This window comes from Miniopterus schreibersii, assembly GCF_964146895.1.
Source record: "Miniopterus schreibersii genome assembly, chromosome: 11".
NCBI lineage: Eukaryota > Metazoa > Chordata > Mammalia > Chiroptera > Miniopteridae > Miniopterus > Miniopterus schreibersii.
The window spans coordinates 25,920,286-25,942,685 of NC_138111.1; the positions used below are offsets into that span (position 1 = coordinate 25,920,286).

Sequence of the window (22,400 nt, forward strand, 5' to 3'; positions counted from 1 at the left end):
TTCCAGAGCCTCTGCTGCTTTCCAGCATCAGTGCGGGCTTTCTAAACACCCTCGAAGGGCTAGATGGAGGCTCTTCCTTGGGAGTCGGCCCCTCCCACTCCAGAGCTGCCTCTGCTATTCCACTGCATGAATTATAGATGCAAGAGGTTACTGAAGCCTGAATGCGCAGATGTGTTCCCTTTCTTGCCCCAATGTCTTACGTTCTGTCAATGAGGAAGGTGGGTGGCGATTCTTATAGTTATCAGTTGCTCCCATAGTAAATTACCATTCTAATTTTTCCAAAATCCATTGTTGCTATGCAATGTGCAGTCAAGAAGGAACATTCTATTCTGGTTTTGAATTATGTGCGCAATTCAGACGTCTGGTTCGTGTCTAAGAATGATACATGGCTAGTTGGCATGCATAATTTGGGGCAGCACTGTTCTGATGATTCTGTGACAGGAAGCCTGGTGGCATTAAACTCCTACCTTCTGACCCCCGTGATGCCCATCCAGGCGGGCACTGACTGTTCAAGGCTCAGAGAAGAGCAGGAGGGTGCAGGGGAAAGAGATTTCAGCTTGACACTGTCATTCTCTGCATCAGAACCCTGCCTCTGCTCATCACTAGCAGAATGACTTCAAGCAGTGACCTTGGTTTCTAAGCCTCCCTCTTCTTATCTGTAAAATGTTGAACAGATTTGAACTTGCTTTATATATACTATATTACTGGGCCAATACTATAATTTGCAAGGATCAGTTAACTCCAGAAATGAGGCTACAGCAACAATATGGAAAATGTTAAAAAACAACAACCGCCAAAACACACACACACAAAAGCCCTTCTTGTCTTTGGGCTCCCAAAGGTCTAACTAGGTATGAAACCCTGCTCTGAATTTACTAGTTATGTAATTTTGAGCAATTTTCATCATCTTTGCTTTTTTGTTTTAACGTCTCATGGAAAATTTCAAACACACTCAAAATAGAAAGAGAAAATAATTTAAATTAGGTACTAATCACCAGCTTAAGCAATTTTCAATATTTTGCTAATATCATGTCTTCTCTCTTCCTCAAACGCCCTCCCCTCCCCCCCAGGTATTTTAAAACACATTTGGGCAAATTGTTTTAAAGATGTCTGTGCTTCAATTTTCTCATCTAGAAAATGCAGATGACAACATCTAATTCATAGGGTAGAACTGTACTGAACACTCAGTAGATGTTAGCTATTAGCACTATTTATAGCGCCGCGCTCCCAGGTCGAGGGAGAGGTAATGATTACGTAAACAGCCTGCAGGAACCAAGATCGCGGCCGCCCCCTACCGGCAGCCCTCTTGAGAACCTTTGGGTTAGGACGAGGTTGTCCCTCGTAGGCTCCCTTCGCCGCGTGGGAAAGTGAGGGGCGGGAACCGGAAATGGGGTTGAGCCTATTTCCGGGCGCGAGGCTGCCGCCGAGAAGAGCGGAGCGCTGCCGGTGCAGGTCCGTGAGGCAGAGCCGCGATGTTCCGTATCGAGGGCCTCGCGCCGAAGCTGGACCCCGAGGAGATGAAGCGGAAGATGCGCGAGGATGTGATCTGCTCCATACGGAACTTCCTCATCTATGTGGCCCTGCTGCGAGTCAGTGAGTGTCCTTCCCGGCTGTCGCCGCGAGACCCTCGGGGAGCCCGCCGACGCCGCCCACCCAGCTCTGGCTCTACGGGCCTTTGGGGGTCGTGGGGCTGAGCTGTGCGACCGCAGGGAGCGGGGGACCGGAGCGTCTAGGGCAGCGGGCGCATGCGCGGCTCAGAGCGTGCGGACCGATGGGGGTGCCGCCTGCACGCGGTGGCCGGCATTGCGTGGTTAATTGTCCAGCCTTGCCCTGCTTCTAGAGTATTTGAGTCAGAGCCGCAAAGGTCATAAGCCGGAGCAACTCCCTCGTTTTGCAGGCAGAAACTGAGGAATGCGTGGCTCAAGGTCATTCAGCAATTCAGTGAATGATCTTGACCTGGAATCCAGACATTTTAACTCAATACCAGGACTCCTTACTTCAGTGCTGACCTTTGTAACCCAAAAAGTTTTGCGTATTTGTACAATGGGTAATGTAAAAATTGCTTTTTGCGGGGGGGGGGGGGAGAGTGAGAAGAAAAGGATATGAGTCTATAGGATTTAATGATAATACCTGAGGGTTTATTTGATTTTACAGTTGTTAGAAACTTATTTGCTTTACCTGGTCATGACCTTAGCCCTTTGAGGGAGGCGGGGCCTAAGATTTTGTACCCCGTTTGTTAACCTGAACTCGACTTTTAGAGGGGACTTCTGCAAGATTTAAGAGTTGCAGTGACGCTGAATATTAGAGCTGGAATTGACCTCTAGTTTTGGATATGAATCTCAGAAGTGACTTGCCCCCATCTCGTTCTCAGTTCAGTACTCTCTTCTTTGCTCCTTTATATTGCTGGGAGGTCTGAATGGAGAGGCAGGGACGATTCAAGTAAATTAAGGCCATTAGCAAGGTCGTCCTGTAGAAACTCATGTTGGGCCTAGCGCAGAGCTCACTGAAGCCAAGTCTCTTTTATTCGGTGTCCCTTTCACTATCTGTGATACTGTTTCCCCGGGAGAGGGAGCCCTGGTGAACAGAAACTCCATCCTGCTTCTTCAAGAGCTTTTTGCAGCTCCCAACTTATTCTTCCACTTACCGTTTTTTGTTGACTTAGCTGCCAGTAAAATAATTTGCTTCTTCTCAGTGACCTTTGTATTTGATGTGAACCGGTTTAAAAAAACCCACACACACAAAAAATAAAAATAAAAATAATTAAAAAAATAATAATTTAAAAACCCACACATACAGAATACTATTATGTATTATCACTTTTTAAATTGAGGTACAATTCAGTGGTTTTTCAGTACTGTTAGTTTAGAACAGTCTATTTTAGAACATTTTCTTTCCCTTTAAAAGGGAAAAGCTTTCATTCCCCATTTACCCCCTTCCCCAGCCCTTGGCAACCACTAACCTTTTACACACACATACACACACACATACACACATATTATTGATTTGAGAGAGAAGAAGGGAGAGGGATAGATAGAAACTTTTATCCACTGCCCCTACTAGGAATTGAGCCTGCAACCCCAGGCATGTGCTCTATCTGGGAATCGAACCTGTGACCTTATGGTTCCTGGGTTGACACTCAGCCACTGAACCACACCAACTAGGCAAGCAAACACTGATCTACAATACGTGACCTTTTGTGTCTGGCTTATTTCACTTTGCATAATGTTCTCGAGGTTCATCCATATTTTAGCATGTATTATTTCCTTCTATGTATTGTTATTTCCTTTGTGTTCATTGCTGAATAATATTCCATTTGTATGGATATACCAATTTTATTTATCCGTCCATTTGATGGATTTTTTTTTTCTGATAAGAATTAGTAGAAAAAACAACAGGTTCTGTCAGTTTCTGACAGATCTCAGTATCTTCAGTTTAATATTAACAAAATATTTTATTAATTTAGTATTAGCACTGAGAAAAGATTCTAGCAGCTTTTTTGTTGCAGCTCTTTTCACCCCGGTTTTTAAAGTTATGGTAAAATGCACATAAAATAAGATTTACCACTTAACTGTTTTTTAAATACACAGTGTAAGTGGTATTAAATACATTCATAATATTGTGCAACCATCAGCATCATCCATCTCCAGAACTCTTTACCCCCATATAAGTGGAATCATACAGTATTTGTCTTTTTGTAACTGGCTTATTTCACTTAGCATGATATCCTAAGGTTCATCCATGTTGTAGCATGTTAGAATTTCCTTCCTTTTTAGGGCTGAATGATATTCCATTGTGTACCATATTTTACTTATCCCTTCATCTGTCTCTGGACACTTGGGTGGCTTCTACATTTTAGCTACTGTGAGTAATGCTGCTGTGAACATCAATGTACAGGTATCTCTATTTTTAATTTTTTGAGGAACCACCATTCTGTGTTCCACAGCAGCTCTACCATTTTACATTCCCACCAACAGTGACCACAAAGGTTCCAATGTTTCCATATCCTTGCCAACAGGTGTTTTTTTTTTTATAGTAGCCATCCTAATAGGTGTGAGGTGGTATCTCATTGTAGTTTTAATTTGCATTGTCCTGATAATTAGTGAGGTTGGACATCTTTCCATGTCCTTATTTTGGCCATAGCACTTTTACACAGGACAATAATATCACTTCTTTAGATCATTATGACAGCACTTACTGGTTTTCTAGACATTTCTACCTACACTACCCCAACAGGCCCTTATAATTGAAGTAGGACTGAACCATATGTGATCTGGAGGGCATAAATCATATATAGTTAGTTAATCAGTGGGGAAAATCAAAATGTGTGACTGGCTCTTCTGGTTCCCTAGTTCATTGTTGTTTCCCTACCTTCACCTTCTTTCAAATGCTTTTTTCAAGGTAAAAAATGCCAATTTGTTTCTTGTAGAGTTTTGTGCCTTTGATAGTTAAATCACAAGAGTAAAGGATTATCATTGAAAGAGGTTTGGATTTACTCTTTGTGGCCCTAGGAGGTAGAGTGTACTTGGAGAAAAGTGTATGAACTTTATAATAGTCATAGCTGCAAGACACTGGAATGGGTAGCCTTGAAAGACAGTGAGTCCCTATTGCTAGGCTGTGGAGGCAGAGGCTTGGCTGTCACTTGGAATTGTTTTCAAAAATGTATTTATCTAAACCCGTGAGGTTTAGCCTCAATCTTGTAATTTCATAATGTCCCGTGGGACTAATGAAAACAGATTCTCAGCTTGTTTATTTTTCTTTCAGCTCCTTTTATCTTAAAGAAATTGGACAGCATATAAAGATTGGACATCACATGTGAATGCATGATATGAAGAACCTGGTTATAGTTTCTACTCTGCAAATGAATCTGCAAATGAATAGGCCCAGAAAGATGTAAGAGACTCCTTGATTGAATGGACATAAAACTTCTACTTGTTAAGAACAAGTTTGGTTGTGGTCACTGACCTTCATAGCTAAAATAGAAAACTATTTGGGAAGTATGAAAAGACATTTCTTATGCCAGTGATATTCAGCCTCCATGAATGTTGGTGTAATTGTAAATAATGTCAAACTCCATTTTCTAGCAAGTATTAATTATACAAGGGAATTCTGTCTGCAGTGTCCCTGTCTTGTCAGTCATTTCTGTTGACCTTTTTACTTCTGTCTGGAGTATATTTGTTGAAGAGCTCCTTATGATTATTATGTGTTATGGAAGCCAGCACACGACCACAACATTTAAGCACAGGACCATTAGTCTATATTTTTAATAAATGTACCAATTAAGAAAAATTGGGTTTTTTTTTCCTTCTTAACCTGCTTTTTGCTGCAAATCAACAATCACTGGTGAGACTACTATAATATTGTAATTATTACAACTGCATGAAATTGAGTTCCTCTTGTTTTGGACTGGAGAATTTGCTAATCCTGATGAAGCGACATTGTTTTATTGTTAAGCAACCTTCATGAAAGGCATCATTGCTGCTTGGTGCTGAAAATATGTAATGTCGCCCAGCCAGGCATGGCTTAGCGGCTGAGTGTCAACCTAGGATCCAGGAGATTGCGGTTTGATTCCCAGTCAAGGCACATGCCCAGGTTGCGGGCTCCATCCCCAGTCGGGGGCGTGCAGGAGGCAGCCGATCAGTGACTCTCATCATTGATGTTTCTGTCTCTCCCTCTCCCTTTGTCTCTCTGAAATCAATGAAGATATATAATATATATATATATATATACATGTAATACCACCAAAGGAGAAAACAGTATATTTTTAAAGTCAGTAGTTCTCCAAGTTTCTTGGGGAAGGGGACAGTCTTTAATCTTCCTCCCAGAGGCAATGCAACTACATTCACCTCTTTTTAGCTAATTATATTGGTATTTACCTCATGTCTCTAAATAACATGATTGTATTGTTACTTTATGATTTTTCGGTTTTAGACATTGCTTACTGACTTCTCCATATCTGTAAGGATTTAGGTCTCTTTCCTCCCTTTACCTCCATTACTTATACATCTCATTTCTTCTTCCTCCCAGTGTACTTATTAGTGTGATTTTCATTAGATCAATTTCATTAGAATTTCAGATGCTGTTCATTGTTTTTGTTTCCTGTACATCTTTTTGTTTTTCCTAGGCATAGTTTTCTATGAATTTACCACTAAATCAAACTAAACTTTTTGCCATTGCTCCCAGTATTTCATTAGATATGCTATTTCATCTTGCTGAATAAGTTTTTCCTGGAGCTCTCTAACCTGCCCCAGTGTAGACTCACAGTCTTCTATGCCTGTTGTATGACTGTGCTCTGGCATCTCTCTTCATCATCATCCTGGGGATTCCTTTTCCTCTTATCCCATGTTAGATCTCGTTTTCTGTATCTCATGTCCAGTGTGCATTTTTTCACCAAATCTTTGTATTGGGTACAGTACCCCTGCCCATAACTGCTTGGCATCCCAAAATCCAGAAAATCCGCTATGTTACCCTTTTCAGAAAATAAACTTCTAATTTGGAGAGGAGAGCCTGCTTAGCAATGTAGAGTTGCGGAGAGCCTTTGCTACTTAAACCTTCAACCAATTCTATTTTTGTATCTACCCCTTCACCTCCTACTTCCACAAGCACATGAAGCCACCAGTTCCTGAGCCTTTTAGGGATTCTATGATGGAAATTGGGTTGTTTGTTTGGCTTTTCCTGTAAACTCAGGATTCAGTTTTCTTGGGTCTGCCATGTTATTTACTACTTGTCCATCTGTTCCAACTTCTTTGTTGCTGTTGTCTCTTCTCTTCCCTCCTCTTAGGTTTATACCTAAAACAAATAAAAATCTTTGCTGTTATTAAATAGAATTTCAGGAGAGAGTGGAAATAGATGCATGTGCTTAATTCACCATTTGTACCCAGACTGTATGTATTTTTAACCCTGTGATGTTGTGTTCCATGTTGATAATTTATATCCATTCCTGACTTAAAGAGGTACAGTATATAGTGCCATGGTCATGAACACTGACTCTAAAGATAGGCAGACTTGATTTTGAGTCCTGGCTCCAACACTTATGAGTTGGATGACTTGTAGCAACTGAACCTTTAAATCTTACTTTCTTCATGTGTAAAATTAGCATAATAGAAACATCTCTATTTCAAAGTGTTATAAGGGTGAAGTGAGAATGCAAGTAAAGCAGTTAGCACAGTGCCTGACATTTGGTAAATGCTAGTTATTAATGGTTAGTCTTTGGTGTAAGGTGCTTAGAAGTGATTTGTGCTGGCACTCACTGCATTTCGTTCATGTTTCCAGATGCTATGAGATAGCATGCTTATCCTCTAATTGTGTATGGACTTCAAAATTACCAAACACTTAAATTCATTACCTAAAACAGCCTTAACCAATCAATGTTAATGCCATTTTACAGATGGTGAGTTTGAGACTCTAGGAATTTCAATAGCTAATAAATAGTAGCTGGCAAGGTTTGGGTTTTTGTTTATTTATTGTACCCTATCCTAAGTGCCTTTCTCCACTACTGACAATTTAGCCCCACCAGGCGCCATTGTCTATTCACCCTACCACTTAGTTTCTGTGCTTCACCTCCCTCATGTCTCAGTTTAGATTCCATTGGCCATCGTTGTAATCATTCTTGCACAAATACATTTCACTCTCTTCCCTCTCTCTAGCTTCATTGTACTTCCCTGGCAAAACCCAACCCTGGTTAAATCCAACTCTCCCTGTTCTGTGCTGCCCTGTGCAGTTGGAAGTGGCTGGAAAAACAAACAAACATGCTAACAGAATCCGCTTGGAAAATGATGCCTCTTAATTTCTGTTGGGTCCTGCATGACCACTTCATTTCCACAGGTCATTCTTTCTTCTCTACTAAACACACATTTCATATCTTCTCTTACCTCAGAATTCCAGTATCTCTTATCTTTAAGCTTAGCTGATGGCACTGCTTTGTATTTCCTTGAGAACATAGAAGCATCCAGAAGAAAACTTCCATAAGCTTACTCCATGATACCTGCCCACACACCAGCATTTGTACCTTCCCTCGTGTTAGACCTATAGTAGTAACTATAAAAGGGTGGTTGTGTCAAAGAAAGAATAATTGTCCTAGAAAGCAGATAGGATAAATGGAAAGCTCAGGAAGATTTCCTTCTTGAGCTCACAACTACTGTTACCAAGGTGGACTTGGGTTGTGGAAGGGGTTCTTCACTGGAGGAGGTTTGTAAACAGAACCCGAACATGGATACTCTAGTAGAGATTGCCACTATGGGGGAAAGAGTTTGTCATTTCTCCCCATTACTGAAGACGACTTGAAGTACTGTCTCACACATTTTCTGTCCCCCATAATATCCTTACAAAGAAGGGACTGAATAAATTGTTGAGTTGAAGGTGGAAAAATACTGACTTTCAAGCTACTACCTGTCATCCAGGCCTCAGAAAAATCCCAATCTATTTGGTATTCACTTTCACAAATATTCAGTGACTACAGTACTACAGGTACTGTGGTAGGTGAGGGATACAGCAGAGAATTCATTCATGGTACCTATCTTTAAGAGGCTTGCTTACAATCTAGCAGGGAAGTCAGACATTACATAATTTCATCACTAATTCCATTATATTATATAAACTGCCAGGAGAGTGAAGTACAGGTAACGAACATGGCATAGGGGAGCTCTGACCTATTGGATAGGGGAGGAAGCAGGAACGGCTCCTTGTGGAAGTCGCATTAAAGATTTGGATGACTAGGAATTTGCCCAATGAAAGAGCGAGGAACCTTTAAAAAAGGTGTTAAAGCAGATGTGTTTAAGGAATAAAGAAGGCCAATGTGACGAGAGTGTGTTGAGCACGGAAGAGAGAAACTTCAGTCCTTCCAGAAACTCCTACTATTTGCAAGTTTTAGTCTTAAAGAGGTCCTATTCTGACATCTGCTGGTTAGTGGGTATACTGCAACTCCAAATGTCATTACAAAGAACCACCTATATTTTTGAAGGCTACAATGATAAATTGGAAATAAAGCACCAGGTTTTTTCCTTACTCTGTATATGTCCATCACAAAGGAGATGTGAACAATTGTTATTTATATGCTATTTGCATGCACTCAAGCCATTTGCCTACTTTTGTACCAGTTCACAAAAGCTTACATAGAAATCTCATCTATAAAAGTTGAACAGACTTGTTACTGAGATGTAAAAACATTACAAAAATCACTTGCTTTGTGCTTTAAATAATATCTGATGAAATGTTTTCAGTTATGAAATGCTGTTAAATTGTTCCTTCATAAATAAGACAGCTGGCTTTAATCCAGTAAGCATTCTACTAATGCTAAAGATCTGCGTTAGCCTTGGTTTGGCTCAGTTGGAGCTTCGGCCCGATGACTGAAGGGTCCTGGGTTCAATTCCTGGTAAAGGGCACATACCTCGGTTGCAGGCTGGATCCCTGGCCCTGGTTGGAGCGCATGCGGGAGGCAGCCGATCAATGTGTCTCTCTCACATCGATGTGTCTCCCTCTCTCTCTCCTCTCACCTTTCCATTCTCTGAAAAATCAATGGAAAAAATATCCTCAGGTGAGGATTTAAAAAAAAAAAAGATCTGTTTTAAAACATGTCTGATAAGTTTTCTCTTTTTTAATCACATTAGTGTTTTCTTTTTCCACTTACATCTATAAAAAACAAATGCAAAAAAAATTAATATTACATAAACATATATACAGACAATGACACTGCTGCATTTGAAACAATGGTCCACTGGCAACTGCCTCATCATGAAGTTACTTGAAATATTTATTAATCAGCTGACGTTAAAAATAAAAATTTGGTGAACAAAGGATGATTTAGAGATCTATGTAATGTGAAAATGTGGGTTGTTGGAATCTATATGTTAGGAAGGAGCATTAGGATTAGTAGTTCAAAGTCCTGGGTTACAGCTTCAGCTCTGCTATTATTTGACTATATGAGTGAGATATTTTACTTGGAAATACCAAAATCCAGCCTTAGTAGATTTAAGGACAAAAGCAATTTAAAAGAATTATAGGTAGTTTAGCATCACCAGGAGGCCTAGAGAGTTGGGCTTGGAGACTAGGCAACTGGAACATCACTGTTTGTCACACGGTCAGTCCACACAACCTGGTGCAGTGAGGATACCATCTCTGCTGAGGATTAGATGCTACCATTTGTTACCAAGGCCACAGGCACAGAACCCTGGACTTTTATGGCAGCCAGTGTTGCTCTAAGAACTTCATCTTGCTGCATTTGCCATGGTCACCAAAGAATTATTCCACAACTCTTGTGTCTCTGGCTCCCAATTCAAAGTCCAGGGAATGTTTAATTTGTAGTGTCACATGGAGAAGCAGAGAAAATATCTGGATTTCAGCTTCTATAGTGAAAGGCATGCTCTGATTACCAACAAGCTTAAGATGGGGAATTTCCAAATGTAGGAAGGGAGTTTAGATCCTGGGCAGACAAAAAGGATGACAGAAGTCTATTATGTTGACCCTGGACAAATCACTTTGAGCCTCACTTTTCTATAAAGCAAAGTAAGTAACATTCACATGGCTGTGGGAAATTATGTATGTTACTCATTTGTTTCACAATAAATACCAGCTATGTGCCAGGATGGAAAGATGAGCAAGCTGGCTCATGTTTAATGGAGGAGAAAAATCCACAGCAAGTGGTAGGGCAGAGGTATGCACAGGAGAGAGGAGGGCAGAAAGAAGAGAGGGTGGAACTGCAGTTTGCAAATGATGTCTTCATGTGCAAGTACTTATATATAAAATCACATTTTCCATTGCACAAGTGATGCTTGCACCACTAATAAGAAAGACAGCATGCTCTCATAGAAACCTGATGCATTTCTTTAAAAGTCTTAGCTCTTTTATAGAAATGCCACAATAATAACGGCTGGCACGAATCCAGAAATTCAGGCTTTTGATTGATTATTGACAGATATTTAGACTGCCAGTTTCACACAATGGGGTACTTTTCAAAGGATTAAATATCATAGCTTTGCCAGTCATAAATAAGACAAATCATCAAACTCACTGTAGTGTAAATCATAACCTGTTTTGACCTGACTTGGCCTAAACTAAGTCAGAGAGGTGTTTCTACTATATATGGCTATTGTGTGTACAGCTTTGTGTCTTTGCTTAAAATAATCTGTTGACTTTAGGCTTAGGGTGTTCTCCCCTCCCTCCTTTATAAAAAAGAGCAGCTGCATGGTAACTTGGGCCTCACTCAGAATAATAATAGAATACATTTTTACAGAATACATTCTATAGAACCAGGGACTGACAAGTCGATGGGACCACGGGGTCAGCTATTACAAACCTCAGTCTGCTGCAATAATTTTTTTCACAGCAATCCCAAGTTAGATTTCTGTAGCTGACATTCTCTCCTAAAATCTAGACGTCTATATCCAACTGCCTTTTTGATTGTTTCATTTGGCTGACACACAGGCATCTTAAATTTAGCAAGTGTAAAATTAAGTTCTCGATCTCCCTTCCCCTCAAAATAGGTTCCCCTACAATAGTTATCATTTCAATAAACAGCACATCCATGGGCACAGTCAGTAGATTAAGCTAGAAGTCTAGGAATCCCCCTAATTTCCCATATCAAGCCAAGTTCGCTCTACCTCAAAAATGTACCTCTAATCCATTTCTCCCCATCTTCACTGCCATTACTCCAGTGCACATCTTAACCAACCTCTGCTTTCACGCTTAGCTTTGCCTATTCTCCACATATCTTTTAAAAAGATATCAAATCATCTACATTCTCCCCCATTCAATAAAAATTTAAAACGCACATAAAATTTTAAAACCCATCCTTATCCTGGCCTACTAAATGCTGCATGATCTAGCTCCTAACTACATCTCTCCATTTATACTTTTCTCTCCTTAACCCAATAAGCTTCTGACAAACTAGACATCTCCATTTACCCATCTTCCATTTCCTCTGCCCTGCCCCACCCCACCTGGCTCTTCACACTGGCTTTCCCTCCTTTCTCCCATCTAGTTAACTCCTTACCTTTCTCTGAGAGGTCCTTGACTACCTTCCCTTGCCCCCTAATTTTAAGTCAGGGTTCCTTCAGTGCACTTGCCATCATTTAAAATACATACTTAAGCGATATCTAATTAATAACTACCTTCTCCACTTGAGAATTAACTTCAAGAGGACAGGAACCATATCAGCTTTGTTCACTTTTATGCCCATAATAACAGCAGGGGCACCAACAAATACCACTTACTATGTGGCAGGCACTGTGCTAAGCGCTGTATCTATAATGCTTTTATAGATACCCCCAGGATGCGGTCGGCCCCATAGCCAGGGGTCGGTCTATTGAATGAATGAGCCCAGCCCCTGTGAACACACCTGCAAGTTGCTCACCTCCACCCGAAACAGCGAGACTATAGCCAACCGCAGCGATCGGAAGACTCCTTTAGACTGACCCCAGCGTGCCTCTGCGATTCCGCCCCCCGCTTCCATTTCTGCCCCTTTCGGGCCACGCAGTACAAGCCTTCATCGTCCTCCCGCAAGCGCGACTCCGCAGAACCTGAAGCCCGCGCGTCCCCCTCCGGTCTCCCGGCGGAGACGCCCCGCGGTTCCCTCGCCGCCGCGGTGGTCTAGGAGCCGCCCCGCCCCCCGCCCGCCTCTCCCAGCATCCCCCGCCTCGCGCGTCACGTGACGGCGCCCGCCCCGCACCAGCCCTGCAACTGTCCGCCCCCGGGCGGGGCTCTGGGCCCCTCGCGCCGCCTCGCGCCTCGCGGTGCCGCCGCGGCTCCGGCGCCCGCGGCCCGGACTGCGTGGGCGAGCGCCCGGGGAGCTCGCGGCCAGGTAAGACGCGGTCGGCCCGCGGAGGCTGTGCGCGAACTTAATTCCGCCCGCATCCCCGGGATGCCCCAGGCCCGGGGGAGGGGCTCGGCCGCCGGAGGGCTGCTCGCGGGGACCTGGGGCGCTTCGCGAGGCGACCGGCCTGGAAGGCACGGCTGGGTCCGGGCCGAGGCTGAGCGTCGGGCGCCGGCGGGACCCAGCGGGGTGCCCGCAGGCCGCTCGCAGCCCCTCCTCCTGCGCTTTGCGGGCAGCTGCGCGCTCGGCCGCGCGGAGGAGCCGTGCCTCGGTTTCCCCTCCTGTAGAATGACCGCGCCGGGAAGGTGGGTCTGGGATTTTGCGAGTGTGTAAGTGAAGGGGCAGAGGAAGAAGCAGGCTCGGGATGGGAAGAGCCCTCACCTCGGAACGCGGGAGCGAGCGTCCGTGCCGGGCACCTCACTCAGTGCCTTCTGTATTTTATGCAAATCGCAAGCCTCTTTGAGATTCCGTTTCTCCATCTTTAAAGGTGATGATCCCTGCTCCGCCTCCCTCCTGGGACTACGGCGAAGAACGGAAAGCCATTTAAAGAGCCAGAGCTCTGGAGGCAGCCAGACTCGGGTTCAAGTTCTAGTTGCCACTTACTAGCTGTGTGACCTCGAGCCACACAGAACCCTCATTTGTTTTTTTTAAATATATCTTTATTGATTTCAGAGAGAGGAAAGGAGAGGGAGAGAGAGAGATAGAAACATCAATGATGAGAGTCATTGATTGAGCCCGCTGCCTGGGCATGTGCCCCAACTGGGAATCGAACCCCGATCGCCTGGATCCTTGGTGGATGCTCAACCTCTGAGCCACGCCGGCCGGGCCAGAACCCTCATTTGTTAAAAGCAGATGATAATACTTAGCTCATGAGGCTGCTGTGAGGATTAAGTTTTAAAGGGCTTAACACAGTGTCAGGCACCAGAGCGCTCAAAGATAGTGCTATTAATATAAGTTTATTAAATTAGTAAGCTTCACGTGAGGGGTGTTGAGAATAGCCGCAGGTCAGTTTCTGTGTTTAGTCCTTAAGAGTACTGTTTTGGTTTCCTAAGAAAGGATCCAAGTGGGACCCTTTCCCCCTTTCTCTTTCTGGGCCCCTTTGGTTCTCATTTACAGTTGGCATGTGAACCTGTTGTTCCTATCAGATGAGTCAGGCGGGATGGGAACATTAATGTACTGGAGCAGATGGGTATCAGATTCCCTCTGAGAAAAAAAGCACCATGCCTGCGCTACCACCAAAAAAAGCACAGTACAGTGATTGACTGTCTAAGCTGGAAGATGCCTGGGAAACCATCTCATCCAACTGTCTCCTTTTGCAAATGGAGAGGCTGGACCCAGAAAGAGAATGGGACTTTGATTTTCTCAGGAAGGGACAGAATGTTGGCACTGTGTGGTGGAAAGAACGTACACTGTGTACCAGACACTGTGCTTTCCCTAAGTTCTAACCTAATTTTTCATTTATTCAACTAGTATTTTTGGAGCACCTACTGTGTGCTTGTACACCTAGGAACTAGAGAAGAAATATATGTGTTTTGTACATATATGTTATATATATACACATATATATCCATTCTTCTGCTGGTTCTCGGTATATTTTATAATAATAAGTTTCAGCTCCCAGTGAGCTTGTCTCATAGCAGCTGACCCCAAGGGACAGAAACACACAGAGAGGTCTAAATTACTTCATGATCAGCCCCAGCAGTCCCAGAACCCTTGTTGAAGCCTGGTGAGATTTTAGACACTGGAGAAAATACTGCTTTTTTAGGGCTTTTAGGAAAGGATTTCCTTGTCTTTCTGGTTTCAGGCCTCTAATTATTTTCAGATTTCTGAAGAGAGCCACCCTCACCATAGTGCTTTCATTTTGGTTCCCATGGTTATCAGATTAATTGTATTTTTATGATAGCACAAGTAGCTGTTAACTAATAACGTGGTCAAGCAATCCCGTTTACTGTGAGTTTCTGTTTTCTGGTGGTGGACCTCTGGTTTTTTTCAGCTACAGAACAAACTATCCCTGCCTGCCTCCCTCCCTCCTTCCTTCTTTAACAAACCTGCATGGGTAGCAGGACCAAGGGGATGCATTTGGGAAGCAACCAATTGATCTCTCTCTCCCCCCACTCCTTCCCCTCTCTCTAAAAACTAGTGAACATGTCCTCGGGTAAGGAGATATATATATATAAATCTCCTGGCTTAGGGACCTCAGAGTCTGGGAGAAATGCAAGGAGCAAATCAGTAGACCTCTGATTGGGAGCCAGCCAGAGCTCTCAGAGGTGGGAGGGATAGTGTCCTGGGCAACGAAGAAGACATCACACACTGAGATGCTTTTCAAGGAAGATATGAAAGAAACAAGTTCCTTTTACTTGTCTCAGTCACATAATAATAGATGATACTACAAGAAGTGTTTTGTTCCTTCGCTTTGTCTTAATGAATGAACCTTCTCTTAAGTCATCTATCACAGGCATTGTTTGAAATGACTGCTAGTTTCTCTCATTACCCTCTTTCTGTTATCTTAGTGATGTATTAGTTTTCTACTCATACAGGTGATATTGTGTACATAAAAGTAGATAGACATTAAAATTTTGTGTTTCATTTTAGGTGCTTAACTTGTGTGTCTCACCAATTGTGTTCTAATGCAGTCATGTGCTTCTTTATTTTTTCAAGTAATCTCCCAAGTCTTTTAATGCCCTTATTAGTAATTCAAATATCTCTCATTTCCAGGCCCCCTGGGGGCTTAAACAGTCCAAAGAATTCAGTCAGTCTTCTGTTCTCCAAAGGAACAAGAATTGCAGAGTCTGAGCAGTACATCCACGTTGTTATTTCTGAAACAGCTATATGGTCTCACTCTTTTTTTTTTTAATTTAATATGTTTTTATTGATTTCAGAAAGAAGAAGGGAGAGAGAGATAGAACATCATTGATGAGAGCGAGTCATTCATCGGCTGCCTCCTGCATGTTCCCTACTAGGGATCAAGCCTGCAACCTGGGCATGTGCCCTGACTGGAATTGAACCAACCACTGAGCCATGCCAGCCAGGCTGTATGGTATTACTCTTGAAGAGCTGCCCCGTGTGGTCCAAGGATGTGTGGTTACTACTGCTCAACGCCCTTGTTGAACCAGGTTCCAGCAGCCTGATCCCAGGCTTGGATTCCAAGGTTAGAGCTTTTCTAGCTTCTGCTCATGTGCTTAGCTGTTCTCCCCAAAGCACCGCACTCTGCGCTGTGTGTTGAGCCTGTCACCAGGCTGGGCTCTCCCAGTCTCCTGTTGAGATTTCTTTGAAGGCATGTAGCCTTTGAAGGCATATATCCCTTTCCTGCTAGCAGCCTTGATCATGGTCACCCCATTTTCAAACCTTTTATCAGGGTTTGGAGGCTCAGTCCCTCTTCTTTCTAACCCTAATCTGAGACATTTTTTTGGCAAGTTCTGTTTCCTCTCCTGAATTCTGCCTACAAAGGATTCTCAGGAATGGCAGGCAGCCTTCAACAAGGTAACTCCCCTAGGTGCCTACTCACTGTACTTTTCATATGTAAGAAGGGTCCTCTGATGACTCCTGGCAAAGCATAGATCTGTTCCCAGGAGACTGTGTCTCCACCTATAGTCCTAAGAGAAGTTGGCATTAATGAAAGTTTACTTGGCATGTGCCCTGTTAGATATTTGGGGGCAAGGTTTTAACTTAAAAATGAAGGATTTTCAGTTCCCTCAACTTTTCTAAGAATCAAACAATAATCAGTATGTTTATTCCATTGTCTATTTTATTTTTTTAAATATATCTTTATTGATTTCAGAGAGAGAGAGAGAGAGAGAGAAACATCAATGATGAGAGAATCATCTGTTGCCTCCTACACGTCCCACACTGGAGATCGAGCCCACAACCTGGGCATGTGCCCTAATGGAGAATGGAACTGTAATCTCCTGGATAATAGGTCAATGCTCAACCGCTGAGCCACGCTGGCTGGGCTCATTGTCTTTATTTTAAACTTTTAAAAATACGATGTATAACGAGAATGCCGGCAGGAAAAACCTCCCACAGATTTATAGTTTAACAATCCTAAGGGAAATATACATGTAACCACAGCCCATGTCAAGAAATGGAATATTTGCCCGGCCGGGCGTGGCTCAGCGGTTGAGTGTCGACCTAGGATCCAGGCGATCAGGGTTCAATTCCGGCCAGGGCACATGCCCGGGTTGCGGGCTGCAGCCGATCAATGACTCTCTCATCATTGATGTTTCTATCTCTCTCTCCCTCTCCTTTCCTTTCTCTGAAATCAATAAAGATATATTTTTAAAAAAAAGAAAAGAAATGGAATATTTATTTTAAAAAATTTAAAAAAAAGATATGGAATGTTGCCAGTACTCAGTAGTACCCTCTTCCAAATCATAACCTCCTTTCCAAGCAAAACAACTATCTTGACTTTTATGATAATTATTTATTTGCTTTTCTTTGTAATTTTGTCACCTATATTTACATCCCTAAACAATATAGTTTATTTTCACTAGTTTTTAAACTTCATACATACAGAATCATATTGTGTGCATTTTGTGTTTGCTTCTTTTGCTCAACTTGTTTGTGAGTTGCATCCATGTAATGATCACATTTATTTTTATTGCCTACAGTGTTTCATGATATGAATATGTCACAATATATTTATGCATCCTGTAGTTGATGGACACCTGTGTTGCTTATAGTTTCTGACTTCCAAGAACAGTGCAGCCAATAGCATCCTAAGACATTTTCTATTATGTATGTGAACAAGTTTCTTTAGGTTATTATGTGAAAGTGGAATTGCTTTGCCACATAACCAGTTTTCTAAGTGATTGCACCAGTGTACTTTCTGGCCAGCAGAATATGAGAGTTCCAGTTGCTTTACATCCTTACAAATAGTTGGTATTATCAGTTTTAAATTTTTAAACTGTTCTCAGTGTATAATGATATCTCTTGTGGTTTTAATTTTCTTTCCTTGGTTACTACTGATGTTGAGCACTTTTTTATTGGTTAATTAGATGGTCTCTTTTGCGAACTCCAGGTCTTTTACCTGTTTTTCAATTTTTCTTATTGATTTGTCAGAGTTCTTGATATATTTTGGTTAGTAATCCTTTGTCAGTTCCATGTTTTAGAAGTATCCTCTCCTACTCTGTGACTGTCTTCTCACCCTCTTAAATGGTGATAGCTTAGATTCCCTAGAAGCAGGACCCCAAATGGGGATTCTTGTTTTAAGTGATTTAATGGAAGTGCTCAGGAAAAGGAGAATGTGGGAAGCAGGATGGGGGGAGAAGGGAAAGAGGAGTACAACCAGATTAGGTGTTTTCAGCTGAAACTTCTGTCTGCGGGGTGGATGAGCTCGCCAGGAAAGAGGGTCTGGGTGAGGCGCCGATAGTATTCCCTGTTGTCCATTTGGATCCATTCCCTTTTTACGTCAAGTTTACTCCTTCCAGATACAATTTCTCTAGGTTTCTGGTTGGTCACAATTCCTGGAAAAACTTACAAGAGGAAGGTTAGTGGGACAACTACATTCCTGGCTGCTGCGTTTCTTTAGCCCACAGATCTGATACGTGCTGGCTTCCTGCCCCGCCACCCGTTTTAGTTCCTCTCCTTTGTCCCTTGAGTATTTGAGAGAACTCAGTGAGCCACCTGGGTCTGGAAGTTTGTTTTCTTTTATGTTATTTTTAACCACAGATTCAATGTTCTTAATGGTTCTAGGGCAGTTAAAACTTTTTCTTCTTAAGTTAGTTTTAATAAGTAATATTTTTCTAGGAATTTGCTCCTTCTAAGGTTTCAAATTTACAAACACACACGCATATATATATGTTTATAATATTTCCTTATTACTCATTTAATGTCTGCAACATCTGTAAAGATATCCCCCATTTCACTCTGACTTCAGTGGTTACCCTGGAAATTTTAATTTAACCAAAGTTGATAAAGTTAGAGCTGATAAATATCCCTACTCTTCTTTTAGACAGTACAGGGACCTTAGACCGCTTGAACTCCATTTACCCCCTTCCCTCTTAGTGGTAGGCTAGTTGTAATGCACTGTGTCAGCTTTGATTAGAGTCACTTAAGGACCCACAGATGGAACAAATGTGATGAGGGAGGAAAAGTCAGAGAGCAAAGAATTTGCTTGAGAAAACTATACATTTGTCAGAACTCTTTGGTTGCAGGTTATGAGCTTAGACTCTCTTAACTTTAAAAAGAAAATCTGTTGGCTTATAAACTGCATAGCTGGATCCAGGGGCTCAAAATATACTTTTAGGGCTGTGTGTGTGTGTGTGTGTGTGTGTGTGTCTCCATCTCTCACAGTTGCTCAACCTTGTCTTAATTTGGCTTCATTCCTCACATGAACTCTTCTGAGTTGTTCTAGGGGTTGCAATGTTCTGATTGTCTATTTTAGATCAAGTATCCATCCTGTGTGCTGGAGGCCTGAGACCCTATGAATGATAGTTCCACCAGGACTAAATGGAATGGGAGCAGAGTTCCTCTAAGGCACTAGAAGAGGAAAGATTTGCTGGGCAGATAGAAGCTATAGCTACCATAGTCCACTACACCGTGTAATGACTGGAAGGAAGAGTGATGCAAAGAAAGGAGAGCTAGAGAGTTTGCAGTTGGAACTAACTCAGTTGATCTGTACAAGAAAAAAAAAGGACATCACATGTTCATGAGCCCACTGAAAGGGAAAGAAGAGTCTGGTCAAATAGTTCCTTTGCCCACCAACCACTGGGCACTTTGGTTTTGTTGGCTGAGGACATGGTGTTGGTTCAGGGCAGCAGAGGTGAGAGAGCTAGTGCAAGGGCTCTCTACCATGTGGATGTGTATTCAGTGTATCAGCCATGGTGCTTGCTAGTCCCATAGTGCTTTTTAAGAAAACTTCTACGTTCACAACTGTTCATGCAGGGAAAGCCCCAGACAGTCATGTTTTCTACCATGAAATCTTGCTCTTTCCCTGCCCGCTAGTAGTCAGAATTTACTGAACCAGAGATGAACATCAGACCCAAGAACAGCCAATTCCTGGCCTCACCAGGGACCCCTGCAGGGGCTGTGGTCTCAGTCCAGGTTAGGAACCTCAGCTGTGCTGCTTACTAACTAAAACGGGAGTGACTGTTTTTTCCTCGAATTGGGGATAAGACTACGACCTCTTGGTTTGTTGTAAGTGCTCATTGAGATGACATATAAAAAGTACCTGGTATTTAGTACGTCCGCATCACACTTTTCCCTGCCCCCTCAAGGCCACCCAGCTAATTGGTGTGAAGTCAGGACTAAATCCCAGGTCTGGGAATTCCCAACCCAGTGCACAGTGAAACAGTGAACGGGCAGTGCACTAAAGAAGGGAGGGAGAGGGGCCCTTATGGCTCCCAGCCACACTAAGAAAGCACCATATGTGCATAAAAACACCGCATTCTGGTCTTTGTCATCAAGTTTCAAAGCTGCAAATAAGAAACAGCTGGTGATTTCTTAGGCTGAAGAGAGCTAAGATTTGAAGAAATAATGAAAAGCCCAGCTGAGACTCAAGGGTGGAGTCTTTATCTGACTCCTGACTCCCTAACAGTGCTTACCTCTGTCTTATACATCACAAGTGTTGACTACAGATTTGAGTTTTATTTACTTCTTTTTTTATTCCATGGGGACCTGTGTGACAGTAGGGATTCCAATGGCTAATGGTTTGAATAGCCTGAGCTCTACTAATACCCCAGGTAATGATGATGGTGATTATTCATTCAGTAAATGTTTATCGAGCACCTACTATGGGCCAGGCATAGTTCTAGGCATAATACAAAGCATGACACAAAGTTTCTGCCATTAAGGAGCTTACATTATACTCAGGGGAGACAGATAATGAAGGAAACATTATGTATAAGATGATAAGCTCCTTGAGGGCAGAGGATGCGTCTGCTTCGTCATAGTGAGTTTCCTCTAGTAGGTGTCCAGACACAGTGTCACCTGGCCACTCTGCATCTGCGTATGCTGTCTCACTTTTCACGTGGGCAGGCCTGATGGTGTAACATGGTACTTCCTCGTGTCTCCTTCACTTACTCCACAAATCCACTCAAACAAAAAAGCATTAGTGAGCTCGCTAGGTGTCACTAGATTTTATTCCTGACTTGCCCACCCATCATGATGCTCAGCTAACTCAGTGGCCCATAGAACCCACCTTTGCAGAAGCAGTGGGGGTCTAGAGAGCAAACCAAAGCAAAGCTTTCCTTCCAGTGCCTTGCGTTGACTAGACTTCTGTACAGCGTTCAAAGGGTATTTACTCCCAGTTTCTCCTTAGCATGGCCTTTCAGTTCAGGCACTTTAAATGGTAGGCTGGCGAGGACTTGGTCAGCAGACTTCTCTCTCTTCACTCTCTCCACTCTCTCTAGTGATCTCATCCCATCCCATGGCTTTAAATGTCATTCAGGCCTCTGTTTAAATGTCACTTCCTTAGAGACCTTCCTTACCAACCCTATCTAAAATAGTACACGTGTGCATGCACACAGGCACATAGACGCACTCCCCTTAGCCTGCTTTATTTCTCTTCATAGCATTTATGTTATTTTCAAAATTCATTGTCTGTCTCTGAAGGTAGGGACTCTGTCTTGTTTACTGCTTGTCAGTATTTGGAACAGTGCCTAGCATAATAGTTGACAGTCAACAAATATTTGTTGAATAAATGATTTTTTTCTTCGGAAATTTTCAAAATCCTCATGAGGTGTAGCAGGACAGCTGTCATTAGCCTGTTTACAGATGAGGAAATCGGCTCAGAGGTTAAAGGGTTTGCCTGACGTTATAGGGCTGGGACACAGTAGAGCCTGCTTGTTGAGAGCCAAGTCTTGTGGGACTCACCTCCCAAGAGGATGGACTCTGCCTCGCCCACAGAGGCGGGGGATACCAGGTGGCCCGCAGGCATGTGGATACTGCCAATGGGCTGTTAGGAGGTGCCACGAAAAGCTCTTGAGTTCTCACTCTTGGGAACATGTAAATAAAGGAACAGCTTAAGGCCTACCTTAGGACATGCTTTCTCCCATCCCAAACAACTTCCCATTGTTGTTTCTCCAGTCCTTTGCAAGTGCACAAGCCCTGGGGGGCATTCGTTACTTTTAATTCCATAGCTCAGAGGCCCCAATGGCAAAAAGGAGGGACAAAACTTGAGTACTTTTTTTTTCAAGTGTTACTTGGTTATAGAAATCCCTGTAGACGCATGGATCCCCATGGATTAGTGTAAAGATACAGTAAATAAAGCCAAATGGAACAACAGGGAATGCGGCATTTGAACAAAAGGAAATCCTCATCTGAGCTCAGAGGGGCCTGGACTTCTTATGCTAATACTACACTGTTGTGGCTGACATGTTGAGGGAGTTTAGATTATGTTGCCTTTTTTTTTAAGAATATCAAATTATATTCTAGCAGGCAGTTAAGATACTGATGGAACCCTTTGATCCCATCAGGCTTGCTTTTGTTCTTCCAATTTGAATTTATTCCTATGGCATATCCGTTCTGAGTCCCAGCATGAACAGTCCATATTCTGGGCTGGAATTCCATTGTCTCCCAGCTCTGTGTGATCTCTGGTATCATTGTTTACCCCATAGCAGGCGATCTCTACTAGGCCTGATGAAGTCTTGCGCTGTGCAAG

General features: G+C 42.7%; 2 protein-coding genes across 4 annotated transcripts in view; both read left to right on the forward strand.

Annotated features, from left to right (window-relative positions):
* Positions 1–1,399: 1,399 nt before the first annotated feature.
* On the forward strand, positions 1,400–9,007 carry TOMM5 (translocase of outer mitochondrial membrane 5). The gene is made up of 2 exons (XM_081152453.1): positions 1,400–1,593; positions 4,762–9,007. Exons 1-2 carry the CDS (start codon positions 1,473–1,475, stop codon positions 4,794–4,796), a joined length of 156 nt encoding a protein of 51 aa, XP_081008579.1. The 5' UTR covers positions 1,400–1,472; the 3' UTR covers positions 4,797–9,007.
* A 3,661-nt stretch (positions 9,008–12,668) lies between these two features.
* Positions 12,669–22,400, forward strand: part of FBXO10 (F-box protein 10) — a 31,827-nt gene continuing 22,095 nt past the window's right edge. Inside the window, exons 1-2 of one of the 3 annotated variants that reach the window (XM_081152456.1) lie at positions 12,669–12,790; positions 15,763–15,950. In XM_081152456.1, the coding sequence (XP_081008582.1) occupies positions 15,837–15,950 (114 nt within the window). In that variant the 5' untranslated portion in view covers positions 12,669–12,790; positions 15,763–15,836. Of the gene's footprint in view, positions 12,791–15,681; positions 15,951–22,400 lie in introns of all 3 variants that reach the window. The other 2 variants (XM_081152455.1, XM_081152454.1) reach the window with 2 other exon arrangements.

Excerpts from the sequence above, each read along its gene's own strand:
- TOMM5 (XM_081152453.1), top strand. The coding sequence starts at position 1,473 with ATGTTCCGTATCGAGGGCCTCGCGCCGAAGCTGGACCCCGAGGAGATG. Across the intron at positions 1,594-4,761 it reads TGTGGCCCTGCTGCGAGTCA|CTCCTTTTATCTTAAAGAAA; the intron begins GTGAGTGTCCTT and ends TTTTTCTTTCAG.